General features: G+C 37.2%; 1 protein-coding gene across 1 annotated transcript in view; it reads right to left on the reverse strand.

The window, feature by feature from the left end:
• thsd7aa (thrombospondin, type I, domain containing 7Aa) overlaps window positions 1-18,666 on the reverse strand; it is a 116,529-nt gene that overhangs the window by 4,899 nt on the left and 92,964 nt on the right. The window contains exons 20-26 of the mRNA XM_079589851.1: window positions 14,769-14,914; window positions 13,318-13,492; window positions 9,707-9,880; window positions 9,502-9,597; window positions 6,618-6,700; window positions 3,103-3,316; window positions 1,210-1,297 (exon numbers count right to left, since the gene is read on the reverse strand). Coding sequence (XP_079445977.1) covers window positions 1,210-1,297; window positions 3,103-3,316; window positions 6,618-6,700; window positions 9,502-9,597; window positions 9,707-9,880; window positions 13,318-13,492; window positions 14,769-14,914 — 976 coding nt within the window. The remainder of the gene's footprint in view (window positions 1-1,209; window positions 1,298-3,102; window positions 3,317-6,617; window positions 6,701-9,501; window positions 9,598-9,706; window positions 9,881-13,317; window positions 13,493-14,768; window positions 14,915-18,666) is intronic.

Below are 18,666 nucleotides of genomic sequence, written 5' to 3' on the forward strand. Positions count from 1 at the left end.
TATATATATATATATACAATTATTAAACATGTCATGGAATGCTGGAATGTATTTGTTTTATATTATTTCATTTTATTGAAATATTGTGCATTTTTACAGAAAATGCATTGCACGCCTATTCATTTAAGCTTACATTTCATTTCATTTGTATTTTATTTGTATTTATTTATTGCAACATTCCATGACAAATTTAGTAATTTAATTACATATTTATTTAATTTAGTCTTGTAAATCACACCATACAGATTTTTATAGAGAACGTGTCTTGTATGTCTATTTCCACTTGTTGTAAGTATGAATAGCTTAAAAACAATTGTGTCTTCTCAGATTTATACAGTTTTTATTATTATTACTTATTTATTTAGTAAAGTAGTGTACTATATATATATATATATATATATATATATATATATATATATATATAAAGCTACATGATTGATCTACATTCTGTTTCTAACGGTTGATCTACTAGCTCACCTCCTCCAAACAGCTCGATGTGATTGGTCAGAAAGGCACATGTGACAGTGAGAAGGCATAGGTGATGGACATGATTGGCCACAGGGCAAGGCCATGAGTGATGAGACTGAGCTGAGAGCTCTAATGGAACTGAGTCTCAATGTGCTGACAGTCAGGACAGGTATATATCAGCTCTTGGTCGTTGGGTCCGACCCAAACCACAGAGGAAAGGGAAGGGTCCGGGCTCGGAGGAGAGCGCCGGGCCAGCATACAAAAACTGATAGATATGAAGGGGTTGGGGAGACAAATAAAGAAGTGAGAAAAATGAAAAAAAGAATGACAATTGGAAAAAAAAAACTTTTTTAAATCAGTATTTTTGTCTCGTTTTCAGTTAAAACATAACAAGCATATACTTTACTTATATAAATATATTTTGATTTAGGTTTCTTACCCCATGGGTGATGATTTTTTTGTCTACAGCATAAATCTAACAATTTTTAGTGAGGTTTATGCGTACAAAACAGGACAATTAATAATACTATTTTATAATATATTCCCTGAAAGTAAAGTTTTATTATTAAAGTTTTATCTACGATGTTTTAGTGGAAAAAAAGACAAAAATATTGATTAGGAAAATGATTTTTGCAGTGCAGGGCAAAGTAACTTAGATGTAACTAAAGATGAATAGAATCAAGCAGATGATTTATGAAAGGAACAAAATGTCTAGTTTGTTGATATATCGAATGTTCTTACCAGGCTAAATAAGTCATGGAGACAATGAACACTAGCAGTACAAAAGCTCCAGCTGCCACACCATACACCCAGGTCTTCAGTTTGCCATCTGTGCAGATACACACACACACACATATCAACACATCAACACAATGATACAGCTGCATCTCAGCTGCTTATAACCAAGACAACAGACACAACTCGTCAGAGGCATTCTGTTCTTCCTGCTGGGAACACCTTTCCTTTTTTGGACCTTCATATGTTATTGCGGCCTTACAAAATATTTGGACACCTAAGAAACACTTAAAAAGGACATATTATGCCCTTTTTTTTGCAGCTGTTCAAAAAAATACCTTATTTAATTTTTTTTTACATTGTTGCAGCACCTCTTTCCCCAGTCTGACAGTAACGCCAGAGCCCGTCTACGGAGAGCCTGTTCACTCCCTATTAAGTCCTATTGTACCGAATTTTGGTTGTAGTTCCACCAGAGTTCCACTGGGGGCGATCACCCACGAGTGCAAAATGAATGGGAGTCTATGGGGCTAGACGGCTAAATTTGTCCCTTTCAGCCGATTGCCGTTGAGAAATCTCAGATTTGATTGTAGGTTTGGCAAGTTCAACATGGGTTATAGGTCGAAAATTGAATGAACGAGTACTTATGTCCTTTCGATTTCTTACAGGTTGAGTTGTTGTTGCCCATAACACGCTAGCATTCTGCTAATGAACGCTGATTGGTCAGTGAAGGACTGGTTACGACCAGAGATACCGCTTGATGGCATCATGGCATCCGAAGCGGGAACAGAATGTATTCTAGCAGAAACTCTTCTAGCACGTGTGTTTACCTGTGTCAGCTGTGCTGGCGATGCCTCGAGAGAAAATAAAGTGCAGAGCGCGAAAGCACCAAAGTGACTGAAGGATTGCCGTAAAGCAGTATCTCTGGTCGTACGAGGTGTATGACGTCATTGACATTTTGAAAGACTTTTTAAAGTAAATAAGTGACTCTAAAAAATCTAACACCCAGCAATGTGCAATTTCTTTGCATCTCCTTTCGAATACAACATTCAAATTACTAGACAAAAAATGATATCTTGAGAAAAGTGGATTTTGAGGGGTATAGCTCCATAGACCTCCATTCATTCTGCACTCGTCCTGTGAGCGCCCTCATATGGAATCAGAGTGGAACTGCAACCAGTCAGAAGCCGGAAGTGTAGCGAGAGTGAACCTTCTCCCCTTATTAGACATTCTCTGGTAACGCTCTGTTTAGTTCCTGTCTCTATAAAGCCCCTCCTTCTGAAAAGCACAAAGTGCTCTGATTGGTCAGCTGGACCAGTGTGTTGTGATTGGTCACACCTCTTATAACCGCCAGTTTCAACGCGCTACTAACGCAACTCAAAAAAGCCTCAGCCCTTTTTTTTTTTTTGCGTATGCCTTGGCAGGGAATTATCTAAAATGAGGAATATTGTGACGTTCATTCCCGGAAGAAAGCTCAAGACTACAATGGAGGCGGAGTCTGAAACTTTCAGGGAGTTCAGAAACTGCGCACTGATATAATAACTCCCTTTGGAGTGACTTTGTAACTTTGCAGACCTTTTTCATGCTCAAACAGCAACATTACACACTAAAGAAAGCTTAAAATGTAAAAAAGAATAGATCCCTTTTAATAAAATCTGAATTTCATTGCATAGATGCCAAAATACCAAACCAGGTGGCATATGCAAATCTATGGGCCACAATGTGTAGTTCGTATGTGAAGACAATAAAGAAAAGTTTTTTAAAAGCCCTTAAAAAAAAAAGGTAAAAGTAACGGGTTTAACACACACATAAAGGGTTAAAGGATTACAGATAGTTAGCAGTAGTTAGTGTGAAAATATGAGTCTTTGCATCCATTCAGAGCTTTGTTCTCCACAAACTCACCAGGTCCGAAGGGCTGCAGGAACCAGGTGCGTCCGGCGCGACCGGGCATGTTGGCGGTGGGCTGAGTGGGGCCGAGAGCTCTGATCGTCTTCACGTCAGCTTTACTGTCTCCTGCGGTGGGGATCTCAAGCACTGGTATGACCGTACACTGGTCCAACACTCCATCAGACGTCATCACCTCAGTGTAACCCTCCTCACAGCCGCAGACACCAGCCTGCAGGGGGAGACATCGCACCAGTTACACACGTGGATCTGTTTACATCAGACAAGATGCATGCACTAGAAAACAATGGAAAAACCAACATTGTTCAAAAGTCTTGGGTCAGTAAGACAATAGTTTTATTCAGCAAAGATGCATTAAATTGATCAAACGTGACCGTGAACACATTTATAATGTAATTGAAAAATCCATTAAAAAAATGCTGTCTTTTTAATGTTCTATTCATCAAAGAATCCTGAAACAAAACAAGGTTTCCACAAAAATATTAAGCAGCACAACTGTTTTCAACACTGATAATAATAATAACGTGTTTCTTGAGCACCAAAATCAGTATATTAAAACGATTTCTGGAGGATCATGTGACACTGGAGTCTGGAGTAATGACGCTTAAAAAAATCAACTTTGCCATCATAGGAATAAATTTCAGTTAAAAAATATTCAAAAAGAAAACAATAAGTTTAAATTGTAAAAATGTCTCACAATATTACTGTATTTCTAATCAAATAAATGCAGCATTGGTCAGAATCGTACCAAACACAAACAGTTGTGAATGTCTATAAATTAACCAATACTACTTTTTTAAATAGACATCAGGTCTGAACAAATTTATTACATTTTATGACACGACTTAATATTTTTGCAATTTTTATTTGTTTTTTTTTGTTTTTACAATGGTTTGTGAAGACGCATTAAGCATTATGTTGTTATTGTTGTAGAATATTTTTGTATTGGCTACTACAACAGAAAAAGACAAGGCATTTCAATATGGATTCATCATTTATCTCTGACTATATCAGTATTGGCCACTATTATATATTTTTTTGTTTATTGGATATAAGAAGCACAATACTAGTTTTTCAAACAGTAATCTTGTATGCAAGGTTTAAATGGCAGTAAAATGTCTTTTCAATTGTCAATTAAAATGTTTCAACATCTACTTTAAATGAAGCATAGTCGTTTCAAGGTTAGAATAAGATAAGCTGTGATGTGGACCAGATTTGATGCTGTCAGTTTAAAGTATGGCCACGTGAGACCAAATAAAATGGGACCAGAAAACCATTCATACCTGTTGTTAAAAACACTGACATCTTTCTATGTGTGGCATTCCCCCGGCCTCTAAACTGCCTCTGATTTAATTCACTTTCCGTCTCCTGCGACCATCACTTAACTTCCTCTGTATTAGTGTCACGTTGTTCTTTCTTCCAGCTAACAGCTACTAAAAATACTTCTGCGGCATCTGTGATTTCAAAGAGACTGTTCTTGTGCTATTTTAGTGCTTCCTTGTTCTGAAAAACATCAGGATTGTGTGAATCCCGAAGGTTCTCCATGGCTACGAGTGCATGTTCTTGTGTGGGTGTTAACAAGATACTGTACGTCCCAGCACGTGACAAGCCATTTGGGTCTCCACGACGAGGATCATCGTTCTGCAGGCCTGAGTGCTTGTGTGCAAATATATGTGGAGAAACCCCCAGGTTCCTGTGGTCTGCAGGGGGTCTCTTATTCCCACTGCAATCTTGGGAGGATAATCGCCCCACACGCAAAACACAAGCCTTCAGATCGACGCGATCACGGAATGCACCGGGGGCTTTCGCATCTCTACGGACGGGCACAAGAGAGCAGGTCCAGATGTAGCAGAAGAGTCTGATGTAAATACAGTCAGATTCGACCAACAGTAGAGGGATTCACTTCACACCGGGAGACACGGTTTAGATACACTCACAATCATCGATTTCACACAACATGTAGTTCATACAGTATGCAATGGGGGTGAAAAGAATCGCACGCTGGAGGAGAAATGTAGTAGCTTACAATGAAGGTTTGCATCTAGGATTATCTTCAAAGGAACAAGTTGAATATAGGGGAGAGTGGGGTAAATTAAGCCGTCCTTTTTCCAGGCAACTGTACATATTTTTTCGCTGTTAGACTGATGCTGATTGACAAAATAAACAGAATTACACTAATGTACAGTGCGTGGTTTGGGAGACAATTATAGGTTTACGTGAACAAGCCAGTGTTTGATTGGTTCTGTAGATTAGGTTTAGAGTTTTTTAAGTAAGTTTAACTGTTTTGTTATTACAATATGACCTAGAAGAGTAGGACATTTTTAAAGAATTTTTTTTTTTTTTTAAGAAAACAATTTAGAACGCTGCGAAAAAATACAATTAATTGTAATTAGTGTTCTCGGATCGATTAATTGTGATTAATCGCATCTAATATACTGTATATAACACACACACACACACACACACACACACACACACACACACACACACACACACACACACACACACACACACACACACACACACACACACACACACACACACACACACACACACACACACACACACACACACACACACACACACACACACACACACACACACACACACACACACACACACACACACATATATATTTCTATGCACACGCACATTTATAGATGTCATATATATATTAGATGCGATTAATCACAATTAATCGATCCGAGAACACTAACACTAAAGTTTATTTTATTACAACTAATTTGTTCTATTCATTTTTCCAGTTCTATTTATTAAATGTTCTGTTAATAATGTTTGGAAATAACAGTATGACCTAAAAGAGTAAGAAATGTTAACCAAATTAAATGAAAGAAAACTATTAAAAACGTTGAAAATTACATTATTAAAATAAAATATAATAAAATATTGAAATAAAAATGATATATATTAAAGAAATTGCATCTTTCTTACTACGCTCTTCCCAACTGTATATGTCCAAAAACACATCAATAATTTATTTAGAGGATCTTACAGTCAAATCAAAGGCATAAGCAAGCATAAAAACCTTCAAACACACCAACCACTCCAAAACAGCCATCCAGAATAACATAAAGCTTTCAACTGATAGTGCCATATCTTCCCCGAGGTGTTTTATTCGGCCCGCACTGATCTCTACTGCAGTATAAGTGTGACTGATTCTAATACCGTCTGACATTGGTCACAGTGCTTGATAAAGCCCATGCAAAGGGCTAACACTGTCATTTTTATCAGCAAAAGACTGAACAGTAAACAGGGTCTGATAGTGTCCATCTAAACTTATTAAGATAGTAGCTGTTGATAATCTTCCAATTACAACCGGTGCATTTGGTTCTCATGTTTCATCGTTTCCCATTATACATTGCAGGACTAAACTCTCTCCTCTGGAGGAAGTCGAATCCTGCTGTATCGAATATCCATAAAGCCTGTTTGCAGTCTGCCTGCGTCCCAGCATCACACCTGAGGAGACACAAACATGATGCACACATACTAACCTCAGTGCAGATCGAGCGAGGTTTGTCGCAGGCTGGGTCACATGACCTGTCTGACACCGGCTCGCTTGTCAATGGGCATCCACCTGCAGGGAAAGAGTTCAAAGTTTTATATTGTTTAATGACACTGACACACACACACACACACACAAAGAAGCACATGCCCATTTTCAGCCAGTGTATTTTCCTGGAGGCAGGAGGCATCAAAGACTCTCTATTCTGTTGCTCTCTCACATTTATCCTCTCTCTCTCTCTCTGGAAATGCAAAACACAGCCAAGCACGCTTCACTCCAATTTAATCCATGCTTAAACCCTCTCGTGTTATGATATTACTGATGTGTTAACTGATATGCATGAGGCAGTAATTAAAAACTCATCTGATTTGATATTTTCTGGAGAAAAAGTGAGTGGGGCTTGGCCGTGCAAACCTCAATGTCAATACGGGCGGACTATCATCCCAGTATTTGGAAAAGCAGTGGTTTTCAAACATTTTCAAGCCACGGACCCCCAAATATGATGATCCCCTTTCTGAGGGTATAGTAGTATAGATTTGTAATGCCATGTCAGCAGATGAGACTATTTTAATGGCAAGAACTGAGTTACAAAATATACAAGAGTTGCATAAATACAATGCAAATAAAAAACAAACAAAAAGAAAAGAAAAAAAGGAAAAGAAAAATACAGCAGTTAAGATTGTACAAGATGTTTCACATCATAGAAATTCTGGTAAAATCTTACTAACGTCTTTAAGTGAGCTTACTACAGTACATTAAAATGTTGTCTACTTGCATTAAAAGCAAGACAGTCCAATACAGTGTTTCCCCTTTCTGAGGGACCTCTCCCTAAATTATAATACCCACTCTACAGTGTGATCTTTTTTATATAAATGTGCATGCATATATAAAATATAATGTGGATTTTTATTATTTCAAGTTGCTATAAAAAAGTGTACTTATTTTCTTCCCACCATTAGTAGTGTTAGACATGGAAACCCATTTCCGCCACATTAAAAACACATTTTTTTTTAAAGTCTTAATGTCTACTTCTTATGTCAACGCAAGATCATGATTTTTTATCTCATAATCATGACTTCATGTCATGATCATGTCATAATAATTATGAATATTTACAAAATGTGTGATTTTTTTTCTTATTTAGCAGAAATGACCTTCCATAATTAGGTGTATAAACAACATAAAACTGACGGTCAATAGACTAAATACAATTTTTAATTAAGATTTAAAGCAGAATTATTATAACATTATATTTATTATTACATAACATTGCTTTAATATATTTGAATTCATTAAATTAAATATTGAATTATTTTGTATTAATTATAAATATATATATATGTTTGTGTTATATAAAAAAATATATTTTTAAATTTATAATTGTATTATATTATTTTCTCCAAACCTTTCTATAGGCCCAGAAGTGCACCTTTGTGGCCCATGTGGTCAGGTGTTTTCTAGGGCATTCCTAGGATGTTCTCTGTGGTTGCTAAGGTGTTCTGAGGGGTTACTCATTTCTTATCATCCTCAGTCTCTATTATATTCTGGTCCCTAGATATTCATGCCTGGGCTACTCCGTCAATGTAAGTCTATGGGATTTTGGCCCATTTTATCATCAGCCAACGCAATTAAAAATGATCCTCATCTTGCTCGCCTATGTGTACGATCTCAACATCCTTTCGCTCACCTCTCTACAAATCGTAGCCTGTGGGAATCCTCTGGATCTATAAAAGCAGTGAAATGGGCAGCCGGCGGCCAGTGCACTGGTGTTATTTTCTCTAAGCTGGGATGAATCAATACATCCAATCAACAATGGGAGCAGTGAAATAGAACTGCTCCTCGATTCCGGAACAACTCTAGATTGCTGCTGCCAGGTACAATGACAATTGTAAAGTCCTCAACCAGCACCAGAGATCTGGTTACAAGGTGATGCTTGTAAAACGTAACAAAAATAATTTAAAGATTTTTTTTCTCCCTCTTAGTGTAAAATTTCATCATTAGCAATACGATAAAGCTATTGACGTGTTAAAAGATCTCATTTTTAAAGGTGCAGCATAAACTGTAAGCATCTGCAGAAACATGTTTACCAATTAGCAGCTTGCATGAATATTCATACCGCTGCACACCTTAATATAACTCATGAATATGCATAAACAGGGACCTGGTTGCTGTAGAGGGATTGGTTACAGCCTTTAGAAGTTCTGCTGCCCTGTTCTGCCAATCAAAAGTGACCAGACTCATGTGTGCCATCTGGAACGAGGTCAGTTTGGACGGCTCAACACAGAGGACAAATAAACATTTGAAAATCATAGGGATTGAATCCAAGCCTCTATTTGGCATAAATATGGCATTGCAAAGCTCAGCAGAAAATGAAATCTCATTTTTAAATGTATTTATAATGTCCTTCAGCAGAATGTGAGGGACATGGGCGTACTTCTGTTCTCATGTATGTCCACGTCTGCACCAAAACAGAGAGAGAGACGGAGAAATACACACACAGACACATTAACACGGGAGGACAGCTGGCATGATGGTGAATGGGATTAAATGTGGGTGTCACATTGCCATGGATTAAAAGCATATTTCCATAAAGTATATACAGATGAATAAGAGGAGACATCGTACACTTCAGCCTTCATGACAGGAAATGACAGCACGGGACGTCAACTTTATCTCAAACCCCAGTCTGTCATCAAACACTCTCTGGGGAAAGATTATTGATGCTTCTGTCAAAGTGATGGTTTCATTTTACCTCTAAATATCGAAAGCTAGAATTTGTGCACCCGGGGCTGCACCTCTGTTTTCTTCTGTCCTTTGTTTTTTTTCAAAAGGACATAATAATTGTAAAATGAAAAATAATTTCAAACACACACCTGTGACGTTTAATCCATCAGAGCGCTGGCACCAGACTTGACGAGATGAGCCTTTCCATGCACCGTTCATCCATTTGTATTCATAACATTGGCCATCTTAGAATGCATAAAACAGTATTAACAGTGACGCATGGAGAAAAATCCTTTTAAAACATGATGGTATCTAACGGCATTTTCAGCCCTAAATGCATTGGTTTTGACTCACCTGTACATGGTCTGGCTTCCCATTCCTGTTCTGGGCACTGAAGAAGGTTCTCGGGTTCCTGAGCTAGAACGGCACGAGAACGCACCTGCACCGAACCGAAGCCCAGATCATCCCCGCTGATACAGCTCAGCTGACACGGGCTCCACACAGTCCAGTCCGTCAGGTAACACTCACCTGGCCAACACATACACATCTCTGTTAGAAAATGATTGGGTGATTGATATGACTTCCCTAATTTCTAGGATAGATTAAAGCAGGGTTTTCTTTCTTGATTCACAATAAATACTTTTTTGTTTTTGTTTTGTTGCAATCTTCTTTCTTTTTTAAAGGATATATAATGCCCTTTTTCAAAGTCTTGATTTTGTTTAAGGGTCTACTAGAATAGGTTTTCATGCTTGAATGTTAAAAAATACCTTATTTTTCACATATTTTACATTGTTGCAGCACCTCTCTTCGCAGTCTGTCAGTAACACTTTGTTTAGTTCCTGTTTCTATAAAGCCCCTCCTTCTGAAAAGCGCAATGTGCTCTAATTGGTCAGCTGGACCAGTTTGTTGTGATTGGTCAACCACTTCGAGAGTGTTTCGGAAATGCCACGCCCCTTACCATAACCGTGAGTTTTAAACACGCTACTAACGCTTCTCGCCCCTTTTATTTTGGGGATGCACTTTATTTCGCGTATTTCCAAAGCAGAAATTATTTAAATTATGAACATTGTGACGTGTTTGTTCACAGAAGAAAACTACATTCGAGGCATTTCAGGGAGTTCAGAAACGGCACACTGATATAGAATAACTCCCTTTAGAGTGACTTTGTGCTTTAAAACTTTGGAGACCTTTTTCATGCTCAAACAGCAACATTACACACTAAAGAAAGTTGAAAATGTAAAAATTTGAATTGTGTGACAGCTATAAGCATGAATTTTGCTGGAAAATTATTTAAATGGTGCTGAGAGTTCTACAGTATTATTGGTAGCTGAAGGCATAATCAAATTCACCAAAATATTTAATAAACAAATAAACTTTGCAGCAGACAAGCGTTTCAAATCTAGAGAAGTCCATAGGGATTTCCGAGGAGCTCCGCGGGCACAGATTCTGTGTGGGCCTAGTGAGTCATTAAGAGATTTCAATCTAAAACCCTAAAGAACGAAAAAGTTTCCGCATTATCAACCTACTGGGTCTAAAACAAACAGATTCTGCTTGTGGGCTCTCTTTTTAATCTTAAGGATATTAAGATAATATACCTAAACTCCACTTTCACGTTTTGTGTGTTTGTGTGTGTGTGTGTGTGCGTGTGTGTGTGGTCTCAGGGTGTTTTTTCAACAGAAGTAGGTCAGTCTGTCCTGTTGTAATAGCAGTGCTGATTTGTGAATATTTCCCCGAGTATTAATTATTTATAACGTTGTCCTTCCATGAATCCCTAATCCTGTGATCGTGATTATCGGAGCACGTGTGCAGCGGAAAGCCAGAGGCAGATGTGACACCTGAGTTCACCGAGTACACTCTAGTATGTGTGTGAATAGCTGATGAAGCTACACAACGGAGGGATGAATATTCACATGTGAAGCGGGGCATCATCAAGAAACATTTGTGTGAAAAGAGAGAAGAACGAGAGAGATCGTAATAGAAAAAAAAACAGGGAATACACAGAGGGAGCGCGGCAGTAGGTCACAGCTGGAGTTTTGTAGATGGGGGCGAGACGGGATGTGTGTCAGGGAGCTACGCTTCAAGATCGAAGAATGATGGGGTCAAAGGTCAAAGCGGGTGAAGGACTATACGACTTTCTAAAGAAAGCAAAAAATATCACAACTACACTGAGAGCAAAGCTTCACGTAACTTACCCTAACACAACACAAATCTGCACTGACACGCTGGCGTGACGTCACTGTAACTGTCCCCTTGTACAAATCTCAATCATACGGAGCCCCTAAAGGGACATGTTGAAGGAAAAAAAAATATGAGATGGGAGGAAAAATTAGATATCAATCAATGCTTTTGCGCTCTCTCAAAAATAATTGGCGTTCCCCTGAGAAACTTTGCAATTGTTCGCAAAATGTTTGCGTTTCCATTAGAAACTTTGTTCGCTCACAAAGAATACAAAAGTTTTGCAAGCGAATGCAGAGTTTCTTGTGGGAACTCAAAAGCATTGAAATATATTTCATCTAATTTTTAGTTTTTTTTCCCATCACCATGTGCCTTTAGGCACTCCGTACAATCCAACCCTCTACTTCTGCCACAAAGGACATGTCAAAATGTTGTCTAACTATCTGTCACTCAAACTCGCTTGCTGAAACGAAATGCTTTAAAAATAATGTCTGAGCAGAAATCTTTGTTTCCATCCTTTTCCTGTGAAATTACAGTATAACAGTGGCCATGAAGCCATGAAGTTTGATTCTCCATTTTGAATGAGGTAATATAGCAAGTTATGTGAGAGTGTTGAATTGCAGCAGTGTGATGACTCATAAAAGCAGCCTCGTTCATATGACATTTTAGTTCTGACTGATTTATAAAAGTGAGCTGCTAGACAGAGGAATGCGAGATTGCAAGTTTTCCTTAATGCACTCCTAAAATATAAAGGCAGCTATACATTTTCAAGCATAAAGACCATTTATACTGATGGAGAGAAACATTAAGCATGGCATTTTCCCACTAAACTACATAATAGGCTCATAAATTGTCATTACACCAAAGAAAACTGTTATTTTTTATTGTAATAATATTTCACAATATTATTGTTTTTACAATCAAATAAAACCAGCCTCGGTGAGCATAAGATGCTTATTTAAAAAAATATTTAAAAACATCTTACTGACCTGGTAACGGTAATATAATTATGTAACAGGAATACAATTTTAACATATTTGCAGGATTTAATATTACTGATTTGTTTTGCTTTCTAAAGATTGGTAGGAAATCAAGATTAATATTGATAATTTAATCTTATTAAAAGCCAGAAACAAATATTTAATTAATATTTAAGAGATATTTAAATATCTACATAGGATTTAGTCTTCTATTTTAATATATTTTAAAGTTGAATTTATTAATGGAATGACAACTCGGTTATGCTGCTTAAAGGGATAATCCGTCGATCTTAGTACACGGTTTAACTACAGAAGAGTCAAGTTTTAAATAGGAAACATATTGAAACTCGTTGGTCATTTTGAAAGAAATGCTACTGGACTCATCAGAATCAATGATCTATGCTAAGCTATGCTAAAAGTGGTACCGTCAGACCCGGAGTTCGGCTGAATGGATTCGAAAACGGTAAAACTCAACTGTTTAACTCTGAGGGAGTTGTAAAATGAGCCTATTTCCATTATATTATAACACATTGAAAAAAAATTATCTCAAAATTTCAATGGACCCCCAAACATCTCTTTGTGGTCCATTAACCTAATTTTGAAAATCCCTGCCCTTGATGTGTGATGCTTAAACTATGTAAACTGAGGTAAACTTTGACTGTTTTTTATTTATTATATATTTTTGTCATTTAATTTGGATGTTGTCAGTTCATTCCAGATTTGAAGTTGCTGAACCCAAGATACACATCAACATGGCACTTCAATTTCAGTGCTTGCATCAGTGGGCACAGATGAGGCATTAGTTGTTACCTGGGCAGGGCACAGTGCAGGACTCCTGCAGGATGATCTGTTTGTCTCCATCCACTGTCTGCTCCAGGTCTCCACAAAGTTCCTCATCCACCATACTGCCCGGATCCTTCCCCGAGCCATCAGACACGAAGCAGGAGACGCTCCTAAAGCGTAGGCCTTCTCCACAACGTGCACCCTAAGGAAACACAGAGTTTTGACATTAACGACTACAATTGGACACCAGCTGTGGTGAAAAACTACTTTCTGTAGTCCTAAAGGAGATTGAGGATGGACTCTACACAGAAATGCAGCTTCTTTGGAGCTCTAGACCTGGAAAGAGCAAAATTTCTCATGGTGATACAAAATAAGGGAATAAGAAATCCCAGCATTGTTTCCCAGTCCTTATGTTTCGCACTGTCAGCTACCGGCATTATTTTTTCATAGCTGCTGAAAATCTCTGAAAACACGAGACACAAGTGCTGGAGACCGCTGAGGGCTGTCAGAAGACACTTTAGAGACAGGCAGCCGAGAACAAAGGCCAGAGTCAATATTCTCTCACAGCCTGCACTGTGACGGGAGCATGAGGTATGGGGGGAAGGAGGAAGAGAGAGACAGGAAAAAAGGAGAGGAGAGGAGAGAGAGGCTGTGTCTTCTGTCTGTTGTCTTTAATTAAACCCCCTGTTGGGCCCTGGAAGCCAGACTGATGACAGGAGGAAGACGACAGCAGAAATACTGTGGAGAGGATTGGGGAATATTCTGCATATACCTAAACACTGATGCAGATAACATGAAATGCTGGTGGTTTGTTAAAGGGAAGAGTGCCAACCTTATACAAATACTATATCATACACGCTAAGTAATGTACTTAATAAGGTTAATTATTATTACTATGTAAATGTAATTCTGCGATGCCTTTTCAAATATATAATGTGCACTAATTTTTCCATTTATTTAATGATAATTTATTCTTCTGTTTATTTATTTCCAATGACAATTTTCCATTAGTCTCACATGATCCTTCTAATATGCTGATTTTATGGTCAGGAAATATTTCGTATTATTATAAATGCTGAAACCAGATGAGCTGCCTTAATGTTTTTTTGTGGAAACCATGATACATTTTTCAGGATCCTCTGATTAATAGAAAGTTCAAAAGAACAGCATTTATTTGAAATATAAATACATTAATATTCAAAATGTCTATTCTTTTTTATTTTTATTTAATGCATCTTTGCTGAATATAATATATACCCCCCATAAAAAAAAAATGATGTGTCTGATATACTGTTTCACATGATCCTGGTTCATAAATACATTTATGCTACATTAAAAAGTCAGAAAATGCAACTTATGTATGCAAAGTACACATATACTGTTACATATAGTCAAGGATCAACATCTACTACAAAAGTTACTTAAATATTTAATTCAGGTTTTTGTCCCGACTGAAACATCATCATGAGCAAACTCACCTCAGATTTGCATGGAGACCAGGCGCTGTACCTCCAGCTGAAGCAGGGTCTAACGGGACAGGGCTTCCACTGTTCCAGCTGTGAGGAACACGGCCGTCCATCTCCCTGAGAGGCCTGGATCACAGTTCTCCTCCTCCACAGCTTCCCTACAAGAAAGATTGAAGAAAAGAGATATTTTTGAGATGCTGTATTGCAATATTGTTAAAACCTGGTCTTAGATTAAGTCAGGAGTAGGCCTTAGTTCATTTAGGACATTCAAGAAGATTTTATAAACATGCCTTAGGGAAAAAAAACAAAAAAACAAAAAAAAACATTACAGATGTGCATCTTAAGACAAAAAAATGGCACTGATTTGAGAAAAACTACCGTCAGATACACACTGAAACTGAAAATGTAAAACATTTCATGTTTCAACCTAGGGTCCTTTGCACCATGACCATGACCTCGACCCAAACAGCTACTCAGTGGACAGAGGTGTAAAGTCCAGGGGTCAGAAAGTAAAAGTCCTGCCATATGTTTATTCCACCCATGAACTCAGCCAGCTGATTTCACTAATTAGTTGTATCTCCTGGCTGAAAATACTATGCTAATTAGCAAATCCAGGTGATTGGAACAAAATACTGAGGAGGACTTTTATTTTCTGAACCTGGACTTTACACCTCTGTCTCTGGAATTTAATAGTGAACAAACAAGTTTACATGTTTACATTCATTCTCAAGGTCTAAGCATTTCCTTCCTGGTAAATGGATATTGTGTAGATATGATAGATATGGAAAACAATATTGTGAGAATATTTTTGGCCATATCGCCCAGCCCTAGTTTGAGGTTTGTCGTGGTAGCAACAAAACACTTTTTCCATGTTACTTCAAATTCACTCTCACACAAGAAGTACTGTTCAACGCCCTAGTTTTCCTGATGCTCATATTCATCATCTTATGCTTTAACCTCAAGAAAGTGACTCCTCGGATGAAATAAAGGCTTTTACTGTAAGTGAATCATCTTATGTTACACACACTAATCTCAGGTAACTCAATCTCTCTCCAATGGAATGCCAAAAACGATATGCGACCTGAAAGTCTTTATTTCTGTGTAGTAATGTTTCTTCCCTTCTGTGAATAACTTAATCTGCCAAGCATTTTTCAAGCCTAATTCCAGTCCCTGAAACCACTCTGAATATTCAGCTCTCCCCCTCTTGATTTCCTTAAATCGATTCCAGAGGGCTGAGGAAGAGGGATTGAGAGAAATGGAGTGTAGACGCTTTCAGGCAGAATGCATCCTGCTGTTTAAAAGTGAAGCCCAGGGGAAGCTTGCAATAAAACTCCACACCCTCATCTCACAAGAGCCATTAGTGTGCATGGCAGGTGGTAACACAAAGAACTCAATAACAAAAACTTCAAAATGTGTATTATTTAAATTACTAGATGATCATAGCAAGCACTTAAAGGTGTATGTATTCTCCAACATTATTTTATTGAGCAAACAAATCAGTATAATACCACTTCTAGAAACCTAATCCTAACCCATAATCATCTTACTTCGGGGATGGAATTTGAGGTTGGTAAGATTTTTTTTTAAGTTTTTGAAAGTAAATCCAAGGCTGCATTTATTTATCCAAAAATACAGTAAAAACAATAATATTGTGAAATATTATTACAGTTTAACATAACTGTTTTCTTTTATATATATATATATGAAATCATCCTAATATGTTGATTTGCTGCTCAAGACACACTTCTTATTATTATCAACGTTGAAATCCATTGTGCTGCCTAATATTTTTGTGTGATTTTTTTCCCCAGGATACTTTGATGAATAGAAAATTCAAAACAACAGCATTTATTTGAAATCAAATGTTTTTGTAACAATGTAAAAGTCTTTACAGTCACCTTTGGTTAATATAATGCAATCATTTCAATAAATAAATACATAAAATAAACAGTACCCCAAACTTTTGAATGGTAACTACTATCTACTAAATGCCAGTTGGTTTGTCACATAGGCGGAGTTTAGGGGGAGAGTCGATTTAGCTATGAATAAAAAAATGATATAATTTCATGATTTTTCATACTATTTGTCTTATTTTATAATTTTAGTGTAGAATGAGTAAAACTGGTTGTTGTTAGGATGACAAAAAGTCCTAAAAGTAACATGTTAAGGCTTCTCTACCTCAGCGGTCTAACAGGGCTCGTAAACGTCAAAATAATCGAGACGGCCAATCAAATCAAAGAGGCGGGTCTTACTTTCTTACTATCTATATGAAACAAGAGTTTGTGGAAAGATCCAAGTAGATGTACTTATTAGACTACTGTTTTAATATAGAAATGTTTAGCGACCAACGGTAATAGACTATCTAGCGATGCAAACTACCCAACTTTATGAAATTTCTCTGTTTCGAATTGACAATGTGCGATCATGAATCATGTAATTCAATAATAAATGTGACGATACAAGAAACATTTGCATTTTCGACATATTAGACATAATTAAATTCACAAATTCACAAACCCCCAAGCACAAAAATTAAAAACTCCACCTATGATTTGTGAATAAGATACAGGTTTTGGCACTGAAATATCACAGGAAAAGTGGTGCTAAAAGGTCATCAGGCCAAGCAGATTCTGGGCTGGGGATGGGTAGGAACCTTCTTTGCAGTTAGTTTTATTTTGGCTGGATGTACACAACCTCGAAGGGCACCGCTAGGAACTTCGTAATGTTAAACATGATCACAGCCCAGTCCCCGGCTGACACGTTGCCCTAAAGCAAGCTGTACCAGATGCAATTCATCTTCACCGCAGCCGGCCATGATGGACCATCCCTGCGGAGAATCCTCTCTGAAGCTCCCTGCTTTCCAGCAGCCACAAACCAAATCAACTTCCAGTGCCTCTTTTTATATGCTGGGTTCAGTTGGGAAAACTATACATATACAAGTGCTTGTGTGCTTTTGTGAGAGTTTTTAGCTGTAGGGATCGCTCATTTTCTCAGTTTTCTCTCTCTCTCTCTTCCTGTCTCTACTGGTGGCCGAGACGCCAGGTTTAGGGCAAACAGTAAACAGTTTCCTGGCCACAGGAAATCCAATGCAAGCTCTTTCGCTCATGGCTCCACTAACAACTGAGTTTTAATTTGCTTTGAACTAGATACTGTTTGCTGCACCTGGCACTTTAAAGGACAAATTCGGTATTTTACACTTAAAGCCCTGTTTTCAGATAGTTTCTGATGAAATAGAACGGTTAAGATTGAAATTTGGACACATGCTGCTGTCCCGAGAATTTTCGGTTTCTGTGATAGTGAAAAAAAAAATGTCATCGGAATAAAACAATAAAAAAGATAATTGCAACTTTTTATCTCACAATTCTGACTTTTTCCCCTCACAGTTGCAAGATATATTTGAGAGTTATGAAGTCGTTTTTTCTCACAATTCAGACTTTTTTTCCTCGCAATTGTAATATAATGCTATAAATGCTTATAACTATCTAGCAATTCTGTCTTTATAACTCACAATTGGGGGTTTATATCATTAAATTAAGTCAGAATTGTGAGATAAAACTAAATAGTTTGGCATAATCTTCTATTATTATAAGAAAATAATACAGTTTGGAACAAAGTAAAAAAAAAAAAGAGTTACCGGTAATATAAATATAAAAAAATGTCTACCAAACCGAAAGTCATTTGGTGTGAAAAAAGAACATAAGGTCCAATAATAAAGACCAATAAACAAAATGTGGTGCAAGTAATGTGTAGAAACAGATAGAGAAAAAAAACATAAAACAGTAAATTATAAAGTAAATTATATTATAAAGTAGACCCTTTAATTCCCTCATGAAATGTGTGTAAAAGTCAGTAAGTCTTTTAAAATATCAGATAATGTGAATTAATTCATGATATCTGTACAAAATACCAT

The sequence above is a fragment of the Phoxinus phoxinus genome, assembly GCF_949152265.1.
Source record: "Phoxinus phoxinus genome assembly, chromosome: 19".
NCBI classification, from domain to species: Eukaryota; Metazoa; Chordata; class Actinopteri; order Cypriniformes; family Leuciscidae; genus Phoxinus; species Phoxinus phoxinus.